The sequence below is a fragment of the Theropithecus gelada genome, chromosome 1 (genome assembly GCF_003255815.1).
Source record: "Theropithecus gelada isolate Dixy chromosome 1, Tgel_1.0, whole genome shotgun sequence".
Taxonomy (NCBI): domain Eukaryota; kingdom Metazoa; phylum Chordata; class Mammalia; order Primates; family Cercopithecidae; genus Theropithecus; species Theropithecus gelada.
Genome location: NC_037668.1, coordinates 89,684,247 through 89,704,616, shown reverse-complemented (window position 1 = coordinate 89,704,616; position 20,370 = coordinate 89,684,247). Strand labels below are relative to the sequence as shown.

The 20,370-nt window shown below is 40.2% G+C and overlaps 1 protein-coding gene across 3 annotated transcripts in view; it reads right to left on the bottom strand.

The window, feature by feature from the left end:
* Nucleotides 1-20,370, bottom strand: part of PATJ (PATJ, crumbs cell polarity complex component) — a 419,471-nt gene that overhangs the window by 244,261 nt on the left and 154,840 nt on the right. For all 3 annotated transcript variants that reach the window (XM_025398758.1, XM_025398765.1, XM_025398774.1), the window contains exons 23-25: nt 14,359-14,430; nt 12,879-13,056; nt 5,946-6,056 (exon numbers count right to left, since the gene is read on the bottom strand). In XM_025398758.1, the coding sequence (XP_025254543.1) occupies nt 5,946-6,056; nt 12,879-13,056; nt 14,359-14,430 (361 nt within the window). The remainder of the gene's footprint in view (nt 1-5,945; nt 6,057-12,878; nt 13,057-14,358; nt 14,431-20,370) is intronic.

Below are 20,370 nucleotides of genomic sequence, written 5' to 3'. Positions count from 1 at the left end.
AATATTTAAATGACATAATCATCACATTTTTTTTTCTCTGACATTCCAGAATGGAGAATTTTTTTTCAATCATTACATTTCTTTTTTTCTTTCTTTCTTTTTTTTTTGTCTGAGATGGAGATTCGCTCTTGTCGCCTAGGCTGGAGTACAATGGCACGATCTCTGCTCACTGCAACCTCTGCCTCCTGGGTTCAAGTGCTTCTCCAGCTGACTAGCTGTGATAAGAGGCACCTGCCACCAAGCCCAGCTAATTTTTGTATTTTTTGTAGAGACGGAATTTCACCATGTTGGCCAGCCTGCTCTCGAACACCTGACCTCAGATGATCTGCCCGCCTCAGCCTCCCAAAGTGCTGGGATTACAGATGTGAGCCACTGTGCCTGGCCTATCATTACATTCCTAAATGTATTTGTTTAAACAGCTAAAATCTTAACTTTGTAACTTCATCTAAAAGGTAAAAATATGAGAAGTACAATTCAAAGCAAAAAATAAAACTTGGAAAATCTGACAAGATACATAACTCTAAAATATTATAAAGTTATATATATGCCATCAGGGCATAAAAATGCAGGTTTCTATATGTAGATCTAGAAGCTGAAGATGAAAGAGACTAAAAACAAGGTCACATACTAACTGTCATCCAAACATCAAATTTTGCAAGATAGAGTTTTAGGGGTGATCTAATTAATTATCCAAGAACATAGGATAACACATTTGTTTGGTAGATTTACCTTCTTCATCATTGTACCCCCAGTTCAAATATGTTATCTCCCACACTGTGTGTGCTCAATAAATATTCCACTATCACTATTAGCATAAGGATGAATTAACAAATCTATTCCCACCACTGAATAAGCTTAATGAGAGCAGAATTCAATGTTATTTTTCACTATTTCTCTAGTGTTCAGAAACGGCCTAATACATAGTTGTACATAATAAATGTTTATAAATAAATGAACCAGTTTAATTTTATAAAAAGAGGCTCCTCAAAGAGCTAGCACAGATAATCTTGGCATAAAATCTGGTGAGAGACATGAAGATTAAAAGAAAAAAATAGACCAAGTACAGTGGCTCATATCTGTAATCCCAGCACTTTGAGAGGCCAAGGCAGCAGGATCGTAGGAGTCCAGGAGTTTGAGACCAGCCTGGGCAACAGAGGGAGACTCCATCTCTACAAAAATTTAAAAATTAGCTGGGTGTGGTGGCATGTGTCTATAATCCCAGCTACTTGTGGGGCTGAGGTCGAGGCTACAGTGAGGCACAATTGCACCACTGAACACCAGCCTGGGTTACAGGGCAAGACAAGACCCTGATTCAAAAAATACATAAATAAATTAAAAAGAAAAAAAAAACAACTCCTTGCTCAGAAAACTAAAAGACTGCCTGCCTAGAGATAATTAAAAACAAAAAGCCCATTTTCCCCTAAATACAATTTAAGATTAAATTTTCATTTTTAATACAGAATGTAAAAAGTTTAGAATAAATGAGAAAGTCTCAGAAATGTGTCATTTACATAAAAAACAACAGTAATGATACATTAATATATATACAGTGCTATGTGAAGAGGCACAGTGCTAGTACCTAATATTTCTACATCTGTTTAATACATACAACAACCTAAGTGAGATTTCAAAGACTGGTGGGGTTTACAGGCATGTGTTCCTTGTCCTGAGGAATCTTGAACAAAACACTGCCTCCCTGACAAATCAGAAACTACCTGCCCACACTACTACTTTCTCCCATGGAAAAACTAGCTGATGCTAAATAGAAGCTTTGGGATGAGACAGAATGTCAATTGCCACTATAATGTTTCTCTTTCTTTTCTTTTCTTTCTTTCTTTCTTTTTTTTTTTTTTTGTTGAGACAAAGTCTGGCTGTGTCGCCCAGGCTGGAGTGCAGTGGCGCGATCTCAGCTCACTGCAACCTCCGTCTCCTGGGTTCAAGCAATTCTTGTGCCTCAGCCTCCCAAAAGTAGCTGGGATTACAAGTGTGTACCACCACATCAGGCTACTTTTTCTATTTTTAGTACAGACGGGGTTTCGCCATGTTGACCAGGCTGGTCTCTAACTCCTGACTTCAAGTGATCCTCTCACCTCCGCCTCCCAAAGTGCTGGGATTATAGGCGTGAGGCACCACGCCTGGCCCATTGTTTTTCAAATAGCAGAGAAATGTTCTTCTGTACATATATCTTTAGCAAAATTTAGAAGACAAAATGCTCAATAAGACTCCACCTTTCAGGAAAACAGACGATTGTATTTCTTGTGAAAGTAAAAATATATTTATAGGCGATTAATATGCAAAATGTTCATGTGTCAAAAAAAGTAGGTACCCTTAGGCCGGGCGCGGTGGCTCAAGCCTGTAATCCCAGCACTTTGGGAGGCCGAGACGGGTGGTTCACGAGGTCAGGAGATCGAGACCATCCTGGCTAACACGGTGAAACCCCGTCGCTACTAAAAAATACAAAAAAAAAACTAGCCGGGCGAGGTGGCGGGCGCCTGTAGTCCCAGCTACTCGGGAGGCTGAGGCAGGAGAATGGCGGGAACCCGGGAGGCGGAGCTTGCAGTGAGCTGAGATCCGGCCACAGCACTCCAGCCTGGGCGACAGAGCGAGACTCCGTCTCAAAAAGAAAAAAAAGTAGGTACCCTTATGGAACAATGGTATTGGTAAGTACAATTGGAATATAGGAAGAAAGAAAGCAACACATGATGATAAACATAATGAGCTGAAGATATGACCCAATTTCAAAAGGATTTTTTAATATGAAATATATATATATGATATTTCTGTGAAATGCAGTTATGTTATTAAGTGGAAAAAATTACCTTACAGAAAAACGTTGTATAGGCCTTACTCTCAAATAAATATTTGCCAAGTACATCCAAGTAGATACACACATTTTTCCAGAAGGCTGAAAATATGCTTGAGAAAGTCAGGGTGAGAAGATTTAAAAGGTGTATTGGTGGCTGGGCGTGGTGGCTCACGCCTGTAATCCCAGCACTCTGGGAGGCCGAGGCAGGTGGATCATGAGGTCAGGAGTTCGAAACCAGCCTGACCAACATGGTGAAACCCTGTTTCTACTAAAAATACAAAAATCAGCCGGGTATGGTGATTCATGCCTGTAATCCTAGCTATTCAAGAGGCTTAGGCAGAAGAGTCGCTTGAACCCAGGAGGCAGAGGTTGCAATGAGCCGAAATTGTGCCACTGCACTCCAGCCTGGGCAACAGAGTGAGACTCTGTCTCAGAAAAAAAAAAAAAAAGGTGTATTGGTGATGCTCCTAAGGCAGCTGATAATGCACACAGATAAAAACAACCGCTCAATTCATAGTGCTGAGGAGAATGTTTATGTGACCAAGGTACTTTTAGACTTCAGGCCTTAGATGGACACAACATTAGAAAATGACTTATTTTGGGGGTTTTAAGGAAAGTTCAAAATTTAATGTAAACTAGATACAAATGATTAAGCATTGCCTATATTTTCTATTTCTGGATAATCAGTACTACTTGCAATAATAAGTAAACCAAAAATAGCACCATTTTATAGAGACATGAAACTTGATTCTCCTTTCATTTGCCTCACGCAATAATAATCGCTTTGCCCTGGTCAGGTGCAGTGGCTTATGCCTGTAATCCCAACACTTTGGGAGGCTGAGGCAGGAGGATTGCTTGGGCCTGGAGTTCAAGACCTTCCTGAGCAATAAGGGGAGACCCTGTCTGCAGGAAAAAACCAAAAACTAGCTGGGCATGGTGATGTGTGCCTGTGGTCCCAGCCACTTGGGAGGTTGAACTGGGAAGATTGCTTGAGCCAAGGAGTTCGGGGTTTCAGCAAGCCATGATTGTGCCACTGCACTCAGCCTGGGGGACAGAATAAGACCCTGTCTCAAAAAAGAAAAGTCACTTTGCCCTATAAACAAAGTTGAAAATGGAACAAGTCATGGACATAGTAATTAACATCATCAATGGGAGATGCTCCCTTGGCTAGAATCACAGATAGTTCAATGCCTGATGAACTGAATGTACAATGTGGCACTCTATTATACTACATAGGGAGTAAGTAACTTGAGCATGGTATGGTGCTGAAGAGATTTTCTTTGTTTGAATAATTGAAAGAAATTGCACTGTTTGTGTCATCCAAACAAAACTTTCCACCTCAGCTCACTAGCAAAGGTTGGATTGAAAGCTTAGCCTTTTTGGCAGGGCATTCACAGCTGGCCACGCAAATGTATAATTTGATTGGCTCATTCTCATTCAAAATTATTGATTTGGAAGTATAATTTGGCAAACAACAATCTGGCCAATTTTCCTGTTGAACTAGGTTTCCAGAAATAAAAGCCATGGCCTCAACTACATTCTCAATATTATAAGAATTAAAAACTGGATTCTAAAAATTCTTATTGAATTTCAAATTTTATGAAAACAAGAGAACTTTATTCAGCTCACCTCTCTCAATTAGTCTTGATGGTGTAAACATGGTGCTAAGAATGGAAGGCACCACACTGCAAAATGCAGTGACACAGCAGAGGTGCCAATGCAGGCTGCAGCTCACTGTGCATAGGCAGGTTACAAGTATGCAAAATATTCCATCAATCCCCCACCACTGGGATAGCCAACCATATACCCACCCAGTTTGCCATATAAGTATAATTTTCTTTTTGCCTTGACATACAACAGATTGGAATGCACTACAAAACTATAGGAAAGCAAATAAATTTTTAAAATATGCAGTTAGATGTGCATATGTAAGCCTGGGGAACAAAGTGAGACCCTGTCAAAAAACCAAAAAAAAAAATTCACCAGGTGTAGTGGCATGCACCTGTAATCCCAGCTACTTGGGAGGCTAAGATAATAAGATTGCTTGAGCTCAGGAGATAAAGGCTACAGCGAGCTATGATCATGCCACTGCACTCCAGGTTAGGTGACAGAATGAGACTCTGTCCCCAGAAACAAACAAAAAAAGAAGTGTATATGTTTTGAACAGCTGTCTTCCATTATAAAATGAAGAAAAAGAATATTGCTTCCAGTTTTAAGGGTGATGTTTCTGTTGCACATTGTAGTATAAAATCCACATCCTGCCACTGACATTTCATATCACAGTGCCAATTCCATACCACAGGAGTAATTCATTACAGAAGAAAAATTGTAGGTCAGGCGCAATGGCTCACACCTGAAATACCAGCACTTTGGGAGGCCAAGGTGGGCAGATCACTTGAGGCCAGGAGTTTGAGACCAGCCTAGCGAACAAGGTGAAATCTCGTCTCTACTAAAAACACAAAAATTAGTCGGGCATAGTGGTACATGCTTGCAATCCCAGCTATTTGGGAGGCTAAGGCACAAGAATCACTTGAACCTGGGAGGCAGAGGTTGCAGTGAGCTGAGATCGTGCCACTGCACTCCAGACTGAGCAACAGAGCAAGACTCCATCTCAAAAAAAAGAAAAAGAAGAAAAAGAAAAATTTTATGATTAAATATTGCTATTTTTACATTTGGAATCTCTAACATCAGAACACACAACAGTACAACATGTCAACGTGTTTTTATGTTTACATCCTTTAGTAAATATATACAACATGTGATAGTATCTCTACAATGTTTTTACACGTGACCCTCTGTTCAAAGTATTTCATAAACAAAGTAACTTGCTCAGAAAAGTAACTTGCCTCCAAGTTAGCAAAGCTGGTAAATAAGGAATCAAGAAATTGAAAACAGGTCAGTTTGATTCCAGGAGCATTAACTTAAACCAATGCACACTGTAATGACTCCAATTTGACCAGAAGATCAAAACTGGAGGGGAAAAAAGGGAACTTAATGACTAAATTTTTATGAAGCTCATACTTTAACTATAGTTTGGGAACTACAATGAAAATATGTGGAAAACATTTAGAGGGCCCAGCTTGGTCTGCAGGTATCCAGAGTAATGTTAAACTTTTTGAAAATATGAACTAAAACTTACTCGTGGAGTGGATGACAAGCTCTGAACAACGAACACCACAGGGTTGCCTGCATTCTTAATGGCCTCAACTGCTTCGCTGTGTGAGGCATTCTGCAAATCTACTCCAGACACCTGAAACACAGGAGCAACTTATTTCAATTAGACCAGCATTAGATATTGCAGATAGGTTAATTCAAAGTTCATGTGTATTACCTAGTTATGAGAACAACCAGAGTCTAAGGAGTTAGACCACAGTCAGAAAAAAATAAGATTGGCCCATAAAAGGCTTGGCTATTTTAGGAGAACATGTTTAAGGAAAGTAACATTTCACCTTTAGAAAAGTAGATAAGTCAAATATATTAATAAAAACAGCCCTGGTTAAATATAATTATCCAAAACAGGTAGTTCAGACAGTAACAGAACCTTAAGATGTCTGTCACCTCTGCCAGGAGCACAGTACATAATTCCGAGTGGGATAAAGGAGGCTGGGAATATCTATGGACTTTTATCATCTCTCCATTAAGCTGAGAGGCATAATATTTTAAGCAAATCGCCTGTTACCACAATTGAGTAGTTGAACATTTCTCAAATTATGTTTAAAAAGAAGTACCAAAAAACATCGACAAGTTCTTTTACTAAAACTATTTATGTGTTCAATAAATTTGAGTAAGTGTAAACAGTTCCTTATTATAGAAATTTCAGAGAATGTAACTTGCTAACATGCCCATAAATGGCCAAGAGCACTCTGCATTTCCAAAACATGTTTAACAGAACTAAGTTTTCAAATCTATAATGTAACAAAGCCTTGGTAAATGCTGGGATGGTCTATGGTCTCAATGGATACTAACAATTTGTGAAGACTGGTTTGCTATTAGAGGACCGAGGAAACAGGAATGTGGGTGGAGAGGGATGTGGGATGTTTTTAAGACGGGAGGAAATATTACAGCAATAATGATACAGTGTAGAGAAAAAAATAGATGATAAAGGAGAGACATGACAACTTTAAGGACAATATCCTTGGATAGTCAAGAGGAAATGATTCCTACCATACAAGTTAGAGAGATTGGCTTTGGATAGAAGCACAAATGTAATTCCTTTGCTGTTACAGAGGCAATTAGAAAAAAGATTTGGTGAGCACTGGAAGCAGGGGAAGTTCCCTTTAACTGACTCTATTTTCTCAATGAAACCTGAAACCAGGACCTTAAACTGAGAGCAAGACTAAGTTAAGAGGCATAAGGAGTTTGGCACAGTTACCTGTCATATTAGTTTGTTCTCACACTGCTATAAAGAACTGCGTAACACTAGGTAATTTATAAAGGAAAGAGGTTTAATTATCTCATGGTTCTGTATGGCTGGGGAGGCTTCAGGAAACTTACAATCATAGTGGAAGGGGAAGCAAACACATGGCAGGAAGGGGAAGTGCCAAGAAAAGGGGGAAAAGTTCCTTGTAAAATCATCAGATCTTGTAAGAACTCACTCACCATCACAAGAACAGCAGAGCAGGGGTAACCACCCCCATGATTCAATTACCTCCCACTGGGTCCCTCCCATGACACGTGGGGATTTTGGTAACTACAATTCAAGATGAGATTTGGGTGAGGACACAGTCAAATCATATCACTTATAAAAACTGGAGACTGAACCAGCTAGGAGAAAATTACAGGACAGCAGGGCAAAACTAAAGACCCGCTTAAGGGGGTGCTCATGAGCTTCTAATGAGACCAGATACCATGGCTGGTTATTTTTCCAGCCATGCTAGAGACCTGGAATAAGCAGAGCTGCACTTAACTAGGGGGTTCTCCCAGACAAGTTCAGTGAAAGGAAAAAGGATCAAGAGTAGGAAGCACATGCAAGGGAGGGGTTGGAGCTGCCAACCACTGAACTTGAGTAGGCTGAGGAGGAAGTGAGCACATGAGAAGCTGAGGACACAGATGTGTGTGCCTGTGGTATAACATGAAATGTCCTTGTTCTTGTCACAGAGTACCCTTGGAGTTTCCTGAGTGGTAGGAGTGTCTTTTGTTATGCATTAACAGCCCCTTTCACATGTGAGTTCATGCTACTGAGGTGGCTTAGGGTAGATCCCCCGGATATCCTCGGGATGGGGCCAGTCACAGAAAGACCAAAGGATTAGAGAATCCCTGCACTTCCCCCACGATCTCCAAGAAGTGAGGGTGGGGGCTAGAGATGAAGCTCTGTAAAAACCCTTGAACAACAAGATTTGATGAGCTTCTGGGTTGTTGAACATGTCGACATGCTGGAAGGGTGGCAGGTAGTACACCCAGAGTGTGGATGCTCTGTGCCCTCCTCCTCATGCTTTGCCCTATGCATCTCTTCATCTGGCTGTCCATCTGTAACCTGTGTATAACCAGTAAATGTAAGTAAGTGTTTCTCTAGCTGCCCTAGTAAATTAACAAAATTCAGGGGGAGGGATGTAGGAATTCTGGTTTGTAGCCAGCTGGTCAGAAGTATAGGTGACAACCTACTAAGATTGGCGTCTGACATGGGGGCAATCTTGTGGGAGCAAGCCCTCAACTGTATGATCTGATGCTATATCCAAGTACATAGTATCGGAATTGAATTAAATTATAAGACAGTTGGTGTCCACTGGGGATCTGACACTATCTCCAGATACATAGTATCGGAATTGAACAGAATGGTAAGATATCCAGTTGGTGTCCACTGGAGAACTGCTTAGTGTATGGGGGCAACTCCTACACATCTGGTGACATCTAGTGTTCTGAGTGTGAGAGTAAAGGGAAAAGGTTGGTAAGAATATGGAGAAACTTAAACACTGCTGGTGTGAATGTAAAACGGTATAGCCAGTCACTCTGGAAAAGAGTTTGACAATTCTTTTCAAAACCAAAAGTAAAATTACCATAAAACTCAGTAATTGCACCCTTGGGTATTTATCCTAGAGAAATGTAGACTTACTTTCACTCAGGAATTTGTACACAAATATTTAGAGCAGATTTATTTGTAATAGTCAATAATTAAAAACTACCCAAGTGTCTTTCAGTGGGTGAATGATTAAACAAATTGGTACATCCATATTATGAAATGCCACTGCTATGGTTGGAATTTATGTGTCCTTCACAATTCGTATCTTGAAATCCTAACCTCTAAGGTGAAGGTATTAGGAGGTAGGTAGGGCCTTTACAAAGGGATTAGGTCATGAGGGCTCTGCCCTCAAGAATGGGATTAGTGGCCTTATAAAAGAGATGCAAGATAGCTAGCTCATCCCTTCTACTATGTGAGGACACAGTGAGAAGGGCATCTCTGGCCCCACAGAAAACAGGTCCTCACCAGACACTGAATCTGCCAATGCCTTGATCTTGGAGTTCCCAGCCTTCAAAACTATAATGGAATGTCTATGTTTATGGTATTTTGTTTTGGCAGCCTGAATTTCCAAAGACAACTACTCAACAAAAAGGAAGAAAGTGGTAGTTTATTTGTAGAGAGAGGGTCTCATTATGTTGCCCAAGCAAATCTTGAACTCTTGGACTCAATCCATTCTCTTGCCTCCGCCTCCCAAAGTGCTGGGATTACAGGTGTGAGCCACCTCACTCAGCCATAGGAATGAACTATTAATGTGTACAACAAATTGAAAGAACCTCAAGGAGATTATGCTAAGTAAAAAAAGGCAATCTCAAAAAAACACAAAATGCATAATTGCATTTATGAGATAATAGTGAAATAACATTTATAGACATCAACAAACAGAAAACTGGTTGACAGAAGTTAGGGATGGGAGAGAAAGGGAAGAGGCAATCGAAAGTGAAGAAGGTGCCTGCTTCTCTTTCCACCATGATTATAAGTTTCCTGAGGCCTCCCCAGCAATGCGGAACTGTCAGTCAATTTAACCTCTTTCTTTCATAAATTATCCACTCTCAGGTATTTCTTCATAGCAGTTGAGAACGGACTAATGCAGAAGGGTAATGCAAGGGAGTTCTGTGGTGATGACACAGTTGAGTTTCTCAATCGTGGTGGTGCATATGCAAGGTTTTACATGTGATAAAACTGTATAGAGCTACAAACACACACACAAATCAACGCATGCATAACTGGTGAAATCTGAATAAACTACGGATTGAGTCAATGTCATTTTCTTGGTGTTGCTATTATAGTATAGTTGTATAAGATATTAAAATTGGATGTGACTGAGTGAAGGTTACATGGGACTTCCCCATATACTTCTTTGTAATTTCCTATGAATTTATGATGATTTCAAAATACATTAAGAAAACTATAATACGAAAATAAATATTAAAAAATTAAATTATAATAGATCAGTAATCAAAGTAAAAGTGAATTCACCTCACTTATTTTCTAGATGATTGAATTAAAAAAACAAAATTTAGTTATATGTTGCTCATGCCTGTAATCCCAGCACTTTGGGAGGCTGAGGTGGGCAGATCACCTGAGGTCAGGAGTTTGAGATCAGCCTGAACAACATGGCAAAACCCCATCTCTACCAAAACATACAAAAATTAGCCAGGCAAGGTAGTGGGCGCCTGTAATCCCAGCTACTCAGGAGGCTGAGGCAGGAGAATTGCTTGAACCTGGGAGATGGAGGCTGCAGTGAGCCGAGATAGTGCCACTGCACTCTAGCCTGGGTGACAGAGAGAGATTCCATTTCAAAAAAAAAGCAAAGTACCATGTAAATTAATAACTAAAATAAAACAGGGTTACCAATATTAATAAAATAGAATTTAAGGTAAAAAGTAACTAATAGGAATAAAGAGGAAAACTACATAATGTCAAAAGCAAATCACCAACAAATCCACTAAATACAGCAAAACCAACAGAATTACAAAGAATAGCAAACAAATCCATAATCACAGTGGGAGACAAACTTTAACTGAAACTGAGGAAAAAGACCAAAAAAATTAGTAAGAATACGGGACTCCTTATTTGTTTATCTAAATGACTATCACTATATGGATGTCAAATAGGCATCTTAGCCTAACATGTCTAAAACGTATCTCCCCAAATCTGTTCCTCCCACAGTCTTCCCCATCTCAGCAAATGGAAATTCCATCTTCAATTTCTCAAGCTGAAAAGCTTTTCAATTATCTTTGCCACTTTATTGGCATCCATTCCATTAGTAAGTCCTATTATTCACCTGCAAAATATGCTACAACCTGACTGCCCTCCTTCTGGTCCAGGCCGCCATTCTTTCTCTCCTAAGTTACTGCAACAGCCTTCTGGCTGAGGCCCCTGCTTCCATCCCCGCCCCCGAAGCCAGAATACTCCCTTGAAACAATACTTACCTGCTCATAATTCTCCAGTGACTCTCCACTGCATTCAGAGCAGAAGACCTTCCAGAGCTTTCAGGCTCTACATGATGTGGTTTCCCACCACTCCTCAGCCCTTTTCTCTTACCCCTTCTGGCTTGTTCACGCTATGCTATCATTGCTGGACTTCCTGCTACTCCTTGAACACATCTAGGCAAGCTCCTACCTCGGAGCTTTTGCATGTTTTTCTTCCTCCACATATCCATATGGCTGACTCTCTCATTTCCTCTATTTGTCCCAATATCATCTTCCATAACAAAGCTATTAAAAGTGCGACTATTGCTTTCACCATCCCCCTGAACCCGACGCTCCTTATCCTCCTCCCCTGCTTTATTTTGTTTCCTAGCTACTTATTACAATCTGACGTTCTACATATACTTATTTATTTTATTGTCTATTCCCCCATTCCCACTATCATGTAAACACCATAAGGGAAGGGACTTTTGGTCATTTTCTTCATTGCCATATTAGTAGTATATTTGAAAATTGTTTTAAACATTGCACAGCACAAATATAACTCAACATTTGTATATACAGAGCAGCTTTTATGTAGTTCTTTAATTTAATCCTCACAATAATGCTATCAATTTTGAATTCTCATTTCCATTTTATCTGAAAACAAAATAAGTAGGTCTAATGATTTGTCCAAAAACACATAGAAAATAAAAAGGACAGACTCCGACTCCAACCCACGATATCCAGGGCTCTTTGTATTCTGCCAGAGGTGAAACACCATGATTGATGGTTAGCATCATAAAGAATGAATCAAGAACAAGCAGATTATGGGATTAGAGGTACCCACCATGGTGTCACCCAATTAACCCAATGGAAAGAAATGTATCACATTCACACCTCAGGGCATTCTCAGTGGTTTCATGTGCCTTTCTTTTTTTCTGCTTTGAGACAACAGTGTCGCTCTGTCACCCAGGCTAGAGGGCAGTCCAATCTTGGCTCACTGCAACCTCCACCTCCAGGGTTCCAGCGATTCTCCTGTCTCAGCCTCCTGAGTAGCTGGGAATATAGGCGTATACCACTATGCCAGGCTAATTTTTGCATTTTTAGTAGATGGGGTTTCACCATGTTGGCCAAGCTGCTCTCAAACTCCTGACCTCAAGTGATGTGCCCGTCTCGGCCTCCCAAAGTGTTAGAATTATAGGCATGAGTCACCATGCTCGGCCTGATGTGTCTTTAAAACTTAGCGCCCACGAAGCATATCAGGTGCAAATCATGGATCCTCCCCGCTCAATAGTCTTCAACCTTCCAGGGTCAATTTCTTTCTCTAAACAAGCATAGATATCCTACTAACACACAATTATAAAATTTAGAGCTTCAAGAAAAAAATTTATAGCTTGTTAAAGAATGTGGGAGAAGCATAATGCCTACCATCTGCCCTGTTCTATATAGAGCCCTTTGTTAGTTAAAGTGTTTTTTGCAATCAGCTGAAGTTTTTCTTTTATCATTTTATTTGTTTACCCCCACCCCCACTCACTTGAGAAACTCATAAATTGTGCATACAATGTACAAACTAAGGCATATAAATAGAGCACACCGACTGTACATACATGGTCCCCAACACATAAAGAAAGGTCTTCGAGCTAAATGATTATTTCACTGTCTTACAGTATGTTTCCAATAAAAACAGTACTTTAACATCATTTACCTCAAGTATTTTATCTCCAGTTTTAAGTGCGTTTGTTTTCCCTGCTGGACTGTCTTCTAAAACTTGTTTGATGAATATACCTTTAAGTTCCTCTCCATTCTTTAGACGTTTTATAACAGTTTGTCCACCAACAATACTGATCCCAAGAGACACATTGGGTTCTCTAAAAATCTCAACACTATATAAAGGAAAAAAACAAAACTCACTTATTAACAAGTTTAATCTGTTGGACTGTAAGTATTCCATTTGTATTATATCCTTGTGACTCATATTTTATATAAATTTTTGAAATATATTTTTACAAATGTTATACAAATTATACCTAGTTCCAATGTTATCAATAATTCATAACAAGTGAAAGCTTCAGTTCTGAAGAGCATAGATTTCTAGAACAATAAATATAACTCTAAATATTCAGTGAAGGTTTAGCTAAGCCCTAATGTTCCCATCTCCTATCATATTTTCTGTGATTAGTCCTTTTCATTTATATCCATAACATAAGCAAAGAAAGGACTGAAGAAATAACAAATGGGCAAGACAAAAAATCAAGAAAGCTACATATGTCATTTCGGCAAAAAGTACAGACTTTCAGAATAAAATCAATTTGACACTGAGTGGCTCCTTGTCCAAGTTGCTTTTCCCAGTCAGCAGGTTTATCTCTGTGGTTCTTTAATCAGAGGACAGATTTTACCTGCTCCTAAGGTCACAAGGTTTTGTTTTCTTCCTACCTCCATGTCATTATTTAAAAGAAAGTATGAAATGAAAACTGCCCCCCTCAAAATATTATAGGTTTTGCATTGCAGCCAATAATTAACTCATTAAAAACGTAACTCAGAAAACAACTCTTAAATGTTTTAAGACAAATTCAGATTTCAATTACAAGAAAAGAACCAGTTTGGGTGGAGGTGGTGGAATTAATAATAGATACGGAATAGAGAGAGCAGCTAAAGGGAGACTTTCATCATCTTAAAGTGCAGCCCTGGTGGGGACTTAAAATTACAGCGACTGGTGAGTATTTAAAACTTCCCCCACATCCAAGGGAAAATGGGTTTTCCACACATTCTGTTAGCATAAACATGGACTCTCCACCAGGGGAGGAAGGTAGAGATAAACTGATATATACCAGAAGCCTCAACTACTGTTATTGTTGTTTACCAAAAAAGAAAGCTTTACTGCATTCAAGGCAGCTTTACCCAACTTGCTTAAGGACATAGTGATAAACTATACTTGTTAGATGGACATTTCTATGTTGCTTTCTCTGAAAGAGTATCAAAGATGTTCCTAATATTAGTTATAGTCGTTTCGTTCGGCTAAAAATCTCTAGATAAGATAAAATGAAACTAAAATGTAGACCAGCTTACAGGTGAATTATTACAATTTTTCAATCATTAGAGTAGGACTAAATGATGTTCTGTTAAGTTAAAGAAAAGAGTAACTGGTTGTGCTCCTATTGAGAAAGCCAATAATGTCATCCACATACATTCTCGGTGGACCCCAGTGGCTAAAATTTGGAGTTTCTTCTCCTTCGCCCTCTTCTCTCTCAGGTAACTCACTACAGAGGGAGAAAGAAAAAAATACACACAATTTTAAGGCACACTCATTATTAAGGTCCTTGAAAAGTTTTGAAATAGTAAAATCTATAGGTAGTTAAATGATTCTCAATTTTTAAATTTTTAAAATATTTACATCAATAAATATGCAAAGCAAAAATATACTGCTTTAACATTCAACTCAACTAATCCCCACCCAGCATTAGAAAATCACAGAATTATTACAAACACTTTTATTGGTGACACTCTAGATGCTAAAAGTTTGTGTTTGATTTGTGCAATTTCAAATTTGTTTCTCTATCAATATGTAAAATGTTATAAAATGTATTCCTTAAAACTTGGTATTGTTTGACCAGCTAAAACACAGAAATCGACAAGTATCATATGTATCAAGTATAAATCAACATGAACAGGTCAATATGATCTGTCTTTCTAGCCCTAAATATTTCCCCTGTCATTTGTATTCCATGAATATTTTGCATACTTATAGGGAACTTTTCAGTTACTTATATCATCTAAAATGATCCTCACTGCTTCCCACCTACCACCACTTTTCATCCAGCAAGTTAAGTTAGTATAGAACTACTGAACTGAACATTGTTGAAACCCGGTCTCTACAAAAAAATCAGCTGTGCATTGTGGCACATGCCTGTAGTCCCAGCTACTTGGGAGGCTGAGGCTGGAAGATTGCTTGAGCCTGGAAAGTCAAGACTGCAGTGAGTCATGTTTGTGCCACTGCACTTCAGCCTAGGTGACAAAGCAAGACCCTGTTTCAAAATAAAAAAAAGAACTGCTGAACTGGATAATGTAAAATGCTGAGTTACAGAGTATTTAGTTATAAGATTAATGCAATAGTGAATAGACAGTGCAGTATATTATCTGGAAGAGAAATCAGAAGTCCTAAGCTCAAGTCTAACTTATACCATGGAATAGGTGTGTGGCTTTGGACCACTAAATGAAATCAGTCTGATGTTGTAAATTGTATTACTCTACACAAAAAACTAGGTGCTATCTCTTCCACTTCATTTTCATAAAAACCCTTGGCCAGGTGTGGTGGCTCATGGCTGTAATCTCAGGGCTTTGGGAGGTTAAGGCAGGAAGATCACTTGAGCCCAGGAGTTTAAGACCAACCTGGACAACACAGTGAGACCCCATCTCTAAAAAAAAAAAAAAAAAAAATTAGCTGGGCATGGTGGCACACCTGTAGTACCAGCTACTGACTGGGGAGGCTGGGGCAGGAGGATCATTTGAGATCAGGAGCTCAAAGCTGTAGTGAGCTATAATCACACCACTATTCTCCAGCCTGGGCAACAGAGCAAGACTCTGTCTCAAAAACAAAAATCCCTCTAACCTACAAAGTAAGCACAGCAGATCACATTATATTTTACACAGGAGGAACTGAAGCTCAGAGAAGGCTTAAGCATACTATACAACCTCACAACCTTTCCTCATGTATCCAAATCTGTTTTAGCCCTAAGTTTCAATACTCCCATTTTTCTCTGAACTTTCAAGTAAGTCCTATAAAATGCAGCAAAACTCCACCTTCTTGGCCCTCTAGAGACTTAGTATCTAGGATAAAACCATTGTAAGGCCATGTGAAAAGGAGAAGGCTGAAAGGATCTAGACAAGCCAAATATCAGTTAAGAAATTAGGATCGTTACATCTTGCCCACTACCAGATGTCTTTCTTACCTTAGCCAGTCTAATTTTTATGATTAAAAGCATCACAGCATTCAGGGGAAAATAACGTGGCAGACACTTGCTGGTTACTTTCTAATGTCTTTTTTTCCCCTTCTTCCATAAATACATAACCCCTCTTCTATTCTAGGTGGCACTATGCCCAGGTTTGAAAAAAATACATTTTCTGGACTTTCTTTCAGCTAATGGGAACTGTGTGCCACACTGCTGATCAGTGATATGGAACCAAAAGTACCTAGATGAGACTTCCAGGAAAACTCATTAAAAGGAAGGAGAATCAGCTGGCAGGAGCCTTTTGCTCTGTGCCCTCCCCTTCTTCTTGCCTAGAATTCACAGGTGATATTGGTGGTAAAACATTCATCTTCAGATCATACAGAAACAATGAGGAGTAAGGTCATACATTAAGGGCAGCAGAGCAGAAAGGACGAAGGTATTTAAGACCCTGATGACAACAGCACCACACCATCCTAAGACCACCTTCTTCAGGACTTTTCACATGAAAAAAACTTGCCTTTATTTGGTTAAGTCACACTAAATGGGGTTTCTGTTTATGAGTATGTAACTGTAATCCCTCAATGATACACCCACAGTTCCACCAATTCAAGTAAACTGTTTTCACTTTAACCTATCACATTCTTGTTCTTTGCAACTAGATTATCATTAGACAACTGTAATCATAGCACCAACTGTCCTATTTTGATGATCTTATTAATAACAACAAGGATTAAATTAGATATTAACTGAGGCTCAACCAATATTCATTTCCTCTATAATTTTTTTCACTTGAACTTATAACAAAAATCTACCCACACAGTATCATAATCTTCATCATTTTTTATTTACTAGTACCTTAATAGGCCATTGTATTGATGTAATTTATCTGCTATCTCAATATATGATGCACTTAGATTGTGTATTAGTCCATTTTCACACTGCTATGAAGATACTACCTGAGACTGGGTAATTTAAAAAGAAATGAGGTTTAATTGACTAACAGCTTCACATGGCTGGGGAAGCTTCAGGAAACTCACAACCATAGCAGAAGGTAAGGGGAAGGAAGGTATACATGGCAGCAGGAGAGAGAGAGTGCACAGGGGAAACTGCCACTTTTAAATCACCAGATCTCATGAGAACTCCCTCACTCTCATGAGAACAACATGTGAAAACTTCACCCATGATCCAATCGCCTCCCACCAGGTCCCTCACCTGACACATGGGAAATACGATTTGAGATGAAATTTGGGTGGGTACACGGAGCCAAACCATAACATTCCACCTTGGCCCCTTCCAACTCTCATGTCCTTTTCACATTTCAAAAGCAATCATGCCTTCCCAACAGTCTCCTAAAGTCTCAACTCCTTTAAGCATTAACCCAAAAATCCAAGTCCAAAGTCTCATCTCAGACAAGCCAAGTCCTTTCTACCTAGAAGCCTGTAAAATCAAAAACAAGTTAGTTATTCCCAAGATACAATGGGGGTACAGGCATTGGGTAAATGTTTTCATTCTTAATGTTCTCCAAATGGGAGAAATTGGCCAAAACAAAGGGGCCACAGGCCGCATGTATGTCCAAAACCTAGTGGGGTAGTCATTAATTTTTTTTTTTTTTTTTTTTTTTGAGATGGAGTCTTCCTCTGTCACCCAGGACGGAGTGCAGTGGCACAATCTTGGCTCACTGCAACCTCCACCTCCCAGTTCAAGCAATTCTCCTGACTCAGCCTCCCAAGTAGCTGGGCTTTCAGGTGTGCACCACCACACCTGGCTAATTTTTGTATTTTTAGTAGAGACAGGGTTTCACTACATTGGTCAGGCTGGTTTCAAACTTCTGACCTCAGGTGATTTGCCTGCCTCAGCCTCCCAAAGTCCTGGGATTACAGGCGTGAGCTACCGCCTAGTCATAGTCATTAAATCTTAAGGCTCCAAAATGATCTCCCTTGACTCCATGTCTCACATCCAAGAAACACTGATGCAAGGGGTGGGTTCCCAAGGCCTTGGGCAGCTCTGCCCCTGTGGCTCCGCAGGGTACAGCCCCCATGGTTGCTTTCACAAGCTGGAGGTGAGTGCCTGCAGCTTTTCTAGCTGCATGTGCAAGCTGCCAGTGGAGATACCATTCTGGGGTCTGGAATATGATGGTTGTCCTCTTCTCACTGCTCCACAAGGCAGTGCCCCCATGGGGACTCCATTTGGGGGCTTCAACCCCACATTTCTCCTCTGCATTGCCCTGGTAGAGATTCTCCATGAGGGCTCTGCCCCTGAGTTGACTTCTGCCTGGACATCCAGACATTTTCATATATCCTCTGAAATCTAGGCAGAGGCTCCCAAAGCTCAACTATTGTCTTCTGTGCACCCTCAGGCCCACCACCACATGGATGCTGCCAGGGCTTGGAGCTTGTACCCTCTGAAGCAAGAGCCCAAGCTGTACCTTGGCCCCTTTTAGCCACAGCTGGAGCTGGAGCAGCTGGAATGCAGGGTACAAAGTACCAAGGCTGCACAGAGTAGCAGGGCCTTAGGCCTAGCCCGCAAAACCATTTTTCACTCCTAGGCCTCCGGGATTGTGGTGGGAGGGGCTGCACAAAGATCTCTGACATGCCCTAGAGATATTTTCCCCATTATCTTGGCTATTAACATTCAGTTCCTTGTTACTTATGCAAATTTCTGCAGCCAGATTGAATTCCTCCCCAGAAAATGGGTTTTTCTTTTCTACCACATGGTCAGGCTGCAAATTTTCTACACCTTTATGCTCTGCTTCCTTTTTAAATATAAGTTCCAATTTCAAACCATCTCTTTGTGAACACATATGATTCAATGCTTTCAGAAAAAGCCAGGTCACCTCTTCAATGCTTTGCTGCTTAGAAATTTCTTCCGCCAGATACCCTAAATCATCTCTCTCAAGTTCAAAGTTCCACAGATCTCTAAGGCACGGGCAAAATGCTGCCAGTCTTTTTGCTAAAGCATAGCAAGAGTGACCTTTGCTCCACTTCCCAATAAATTTCTCGTCTTCATCTGAGACCAACTCAGCCTGGACTTCATTGTCTATATCACCATCAGCATTTTGGTCAAAAGTATTCAACAAGTCTCTAGGAAGTTCCAAACTTTCCCACATCTTCCTGTCTGCTTCTGAGCCCTCCAAATCATTCCAACCTCTCCCTATTAGGCAGTTCCAAAGTCACTTCTACATTTTCAGGTTATCTTTATAGCAGTACTTCACTCTGCTGGGACCAATTCTCTATATTAGTCCATTATCACACTGTATAAAGATACTACCTGAGACTGGGTAATTTATAAAGAAAAGAGCTTTAATTTACTCACAGTTCCACATGGCTAGGGAGGCCTCAGGAAACTTACAATCATGGCGGAAGGCAAAGGGGAAGGAAGGCACATCTTACATGTTGGCAGGAAAGAGACAGGGAGCGTAGGGGAAACTGCTACTTTTACATCATCAGATCTTGTGAGAACTCCCTCACTATGATAAGAACAGCATGGGGAAACCACCCCCATAATCCAATCACCTCCCACGAGGTCCCTCGCCTGACACACGGGGATTACAATTTGAGATGAGATTTGGGTAGAGATACAGAGTCAAACCATATCAGATTGTATCTTGTCTTTTAGAACATGGACATTACTGCAAGGAATATCTTCACGCTCCGCTGTATTTTAGAATTCTCTGTGGGGTTTTTTTGTTTTTTTTTGTTGTTTTTTTTTGAGACAGTTTCGTTCTTGTTGCCCAGGCTGGAGTGCAATGGCGCAATCTTGGCTTACTGCAACCTCCACCTCCCAGGTTCAAGCTATTCTCCTGCCTCAGCCTCCCGAGTAGCTGCAATTACAGGCAAGTGCCACCGTGTCCGGCTAATTTTATATTTTTAGTAGAGATGGGGTTTCTCCATGTTGGTCAGGCTGGTCTCGAACTCCCAACCTCAGGTGATCCGCCCACCTCAGCCTCCCAAAGTGCTGGGATTACAGGCCTGAGCCACCATGCCCAGCCTTCTGTTAAATATTAATTGCAATAAGATTCAAAACAAAACCTAAAACAATACAAACCTTCCTCCTCTCCATTTTCCACTTTCCTGTACCCCAAATCATATAGGCATTAAGGGGAAAAAAAAGACAAGCATTTCACCATGACACCTTTATGCTATCATCGTAGGCATTAAATTCTTGTGTGCTTTTTCTCTTGTTTTGTTGTTTTGTTTTTTGAGCAGAGTTTCACTCTGTTACCCAGGCTGGAGTGCAGTGGCACAATCACAG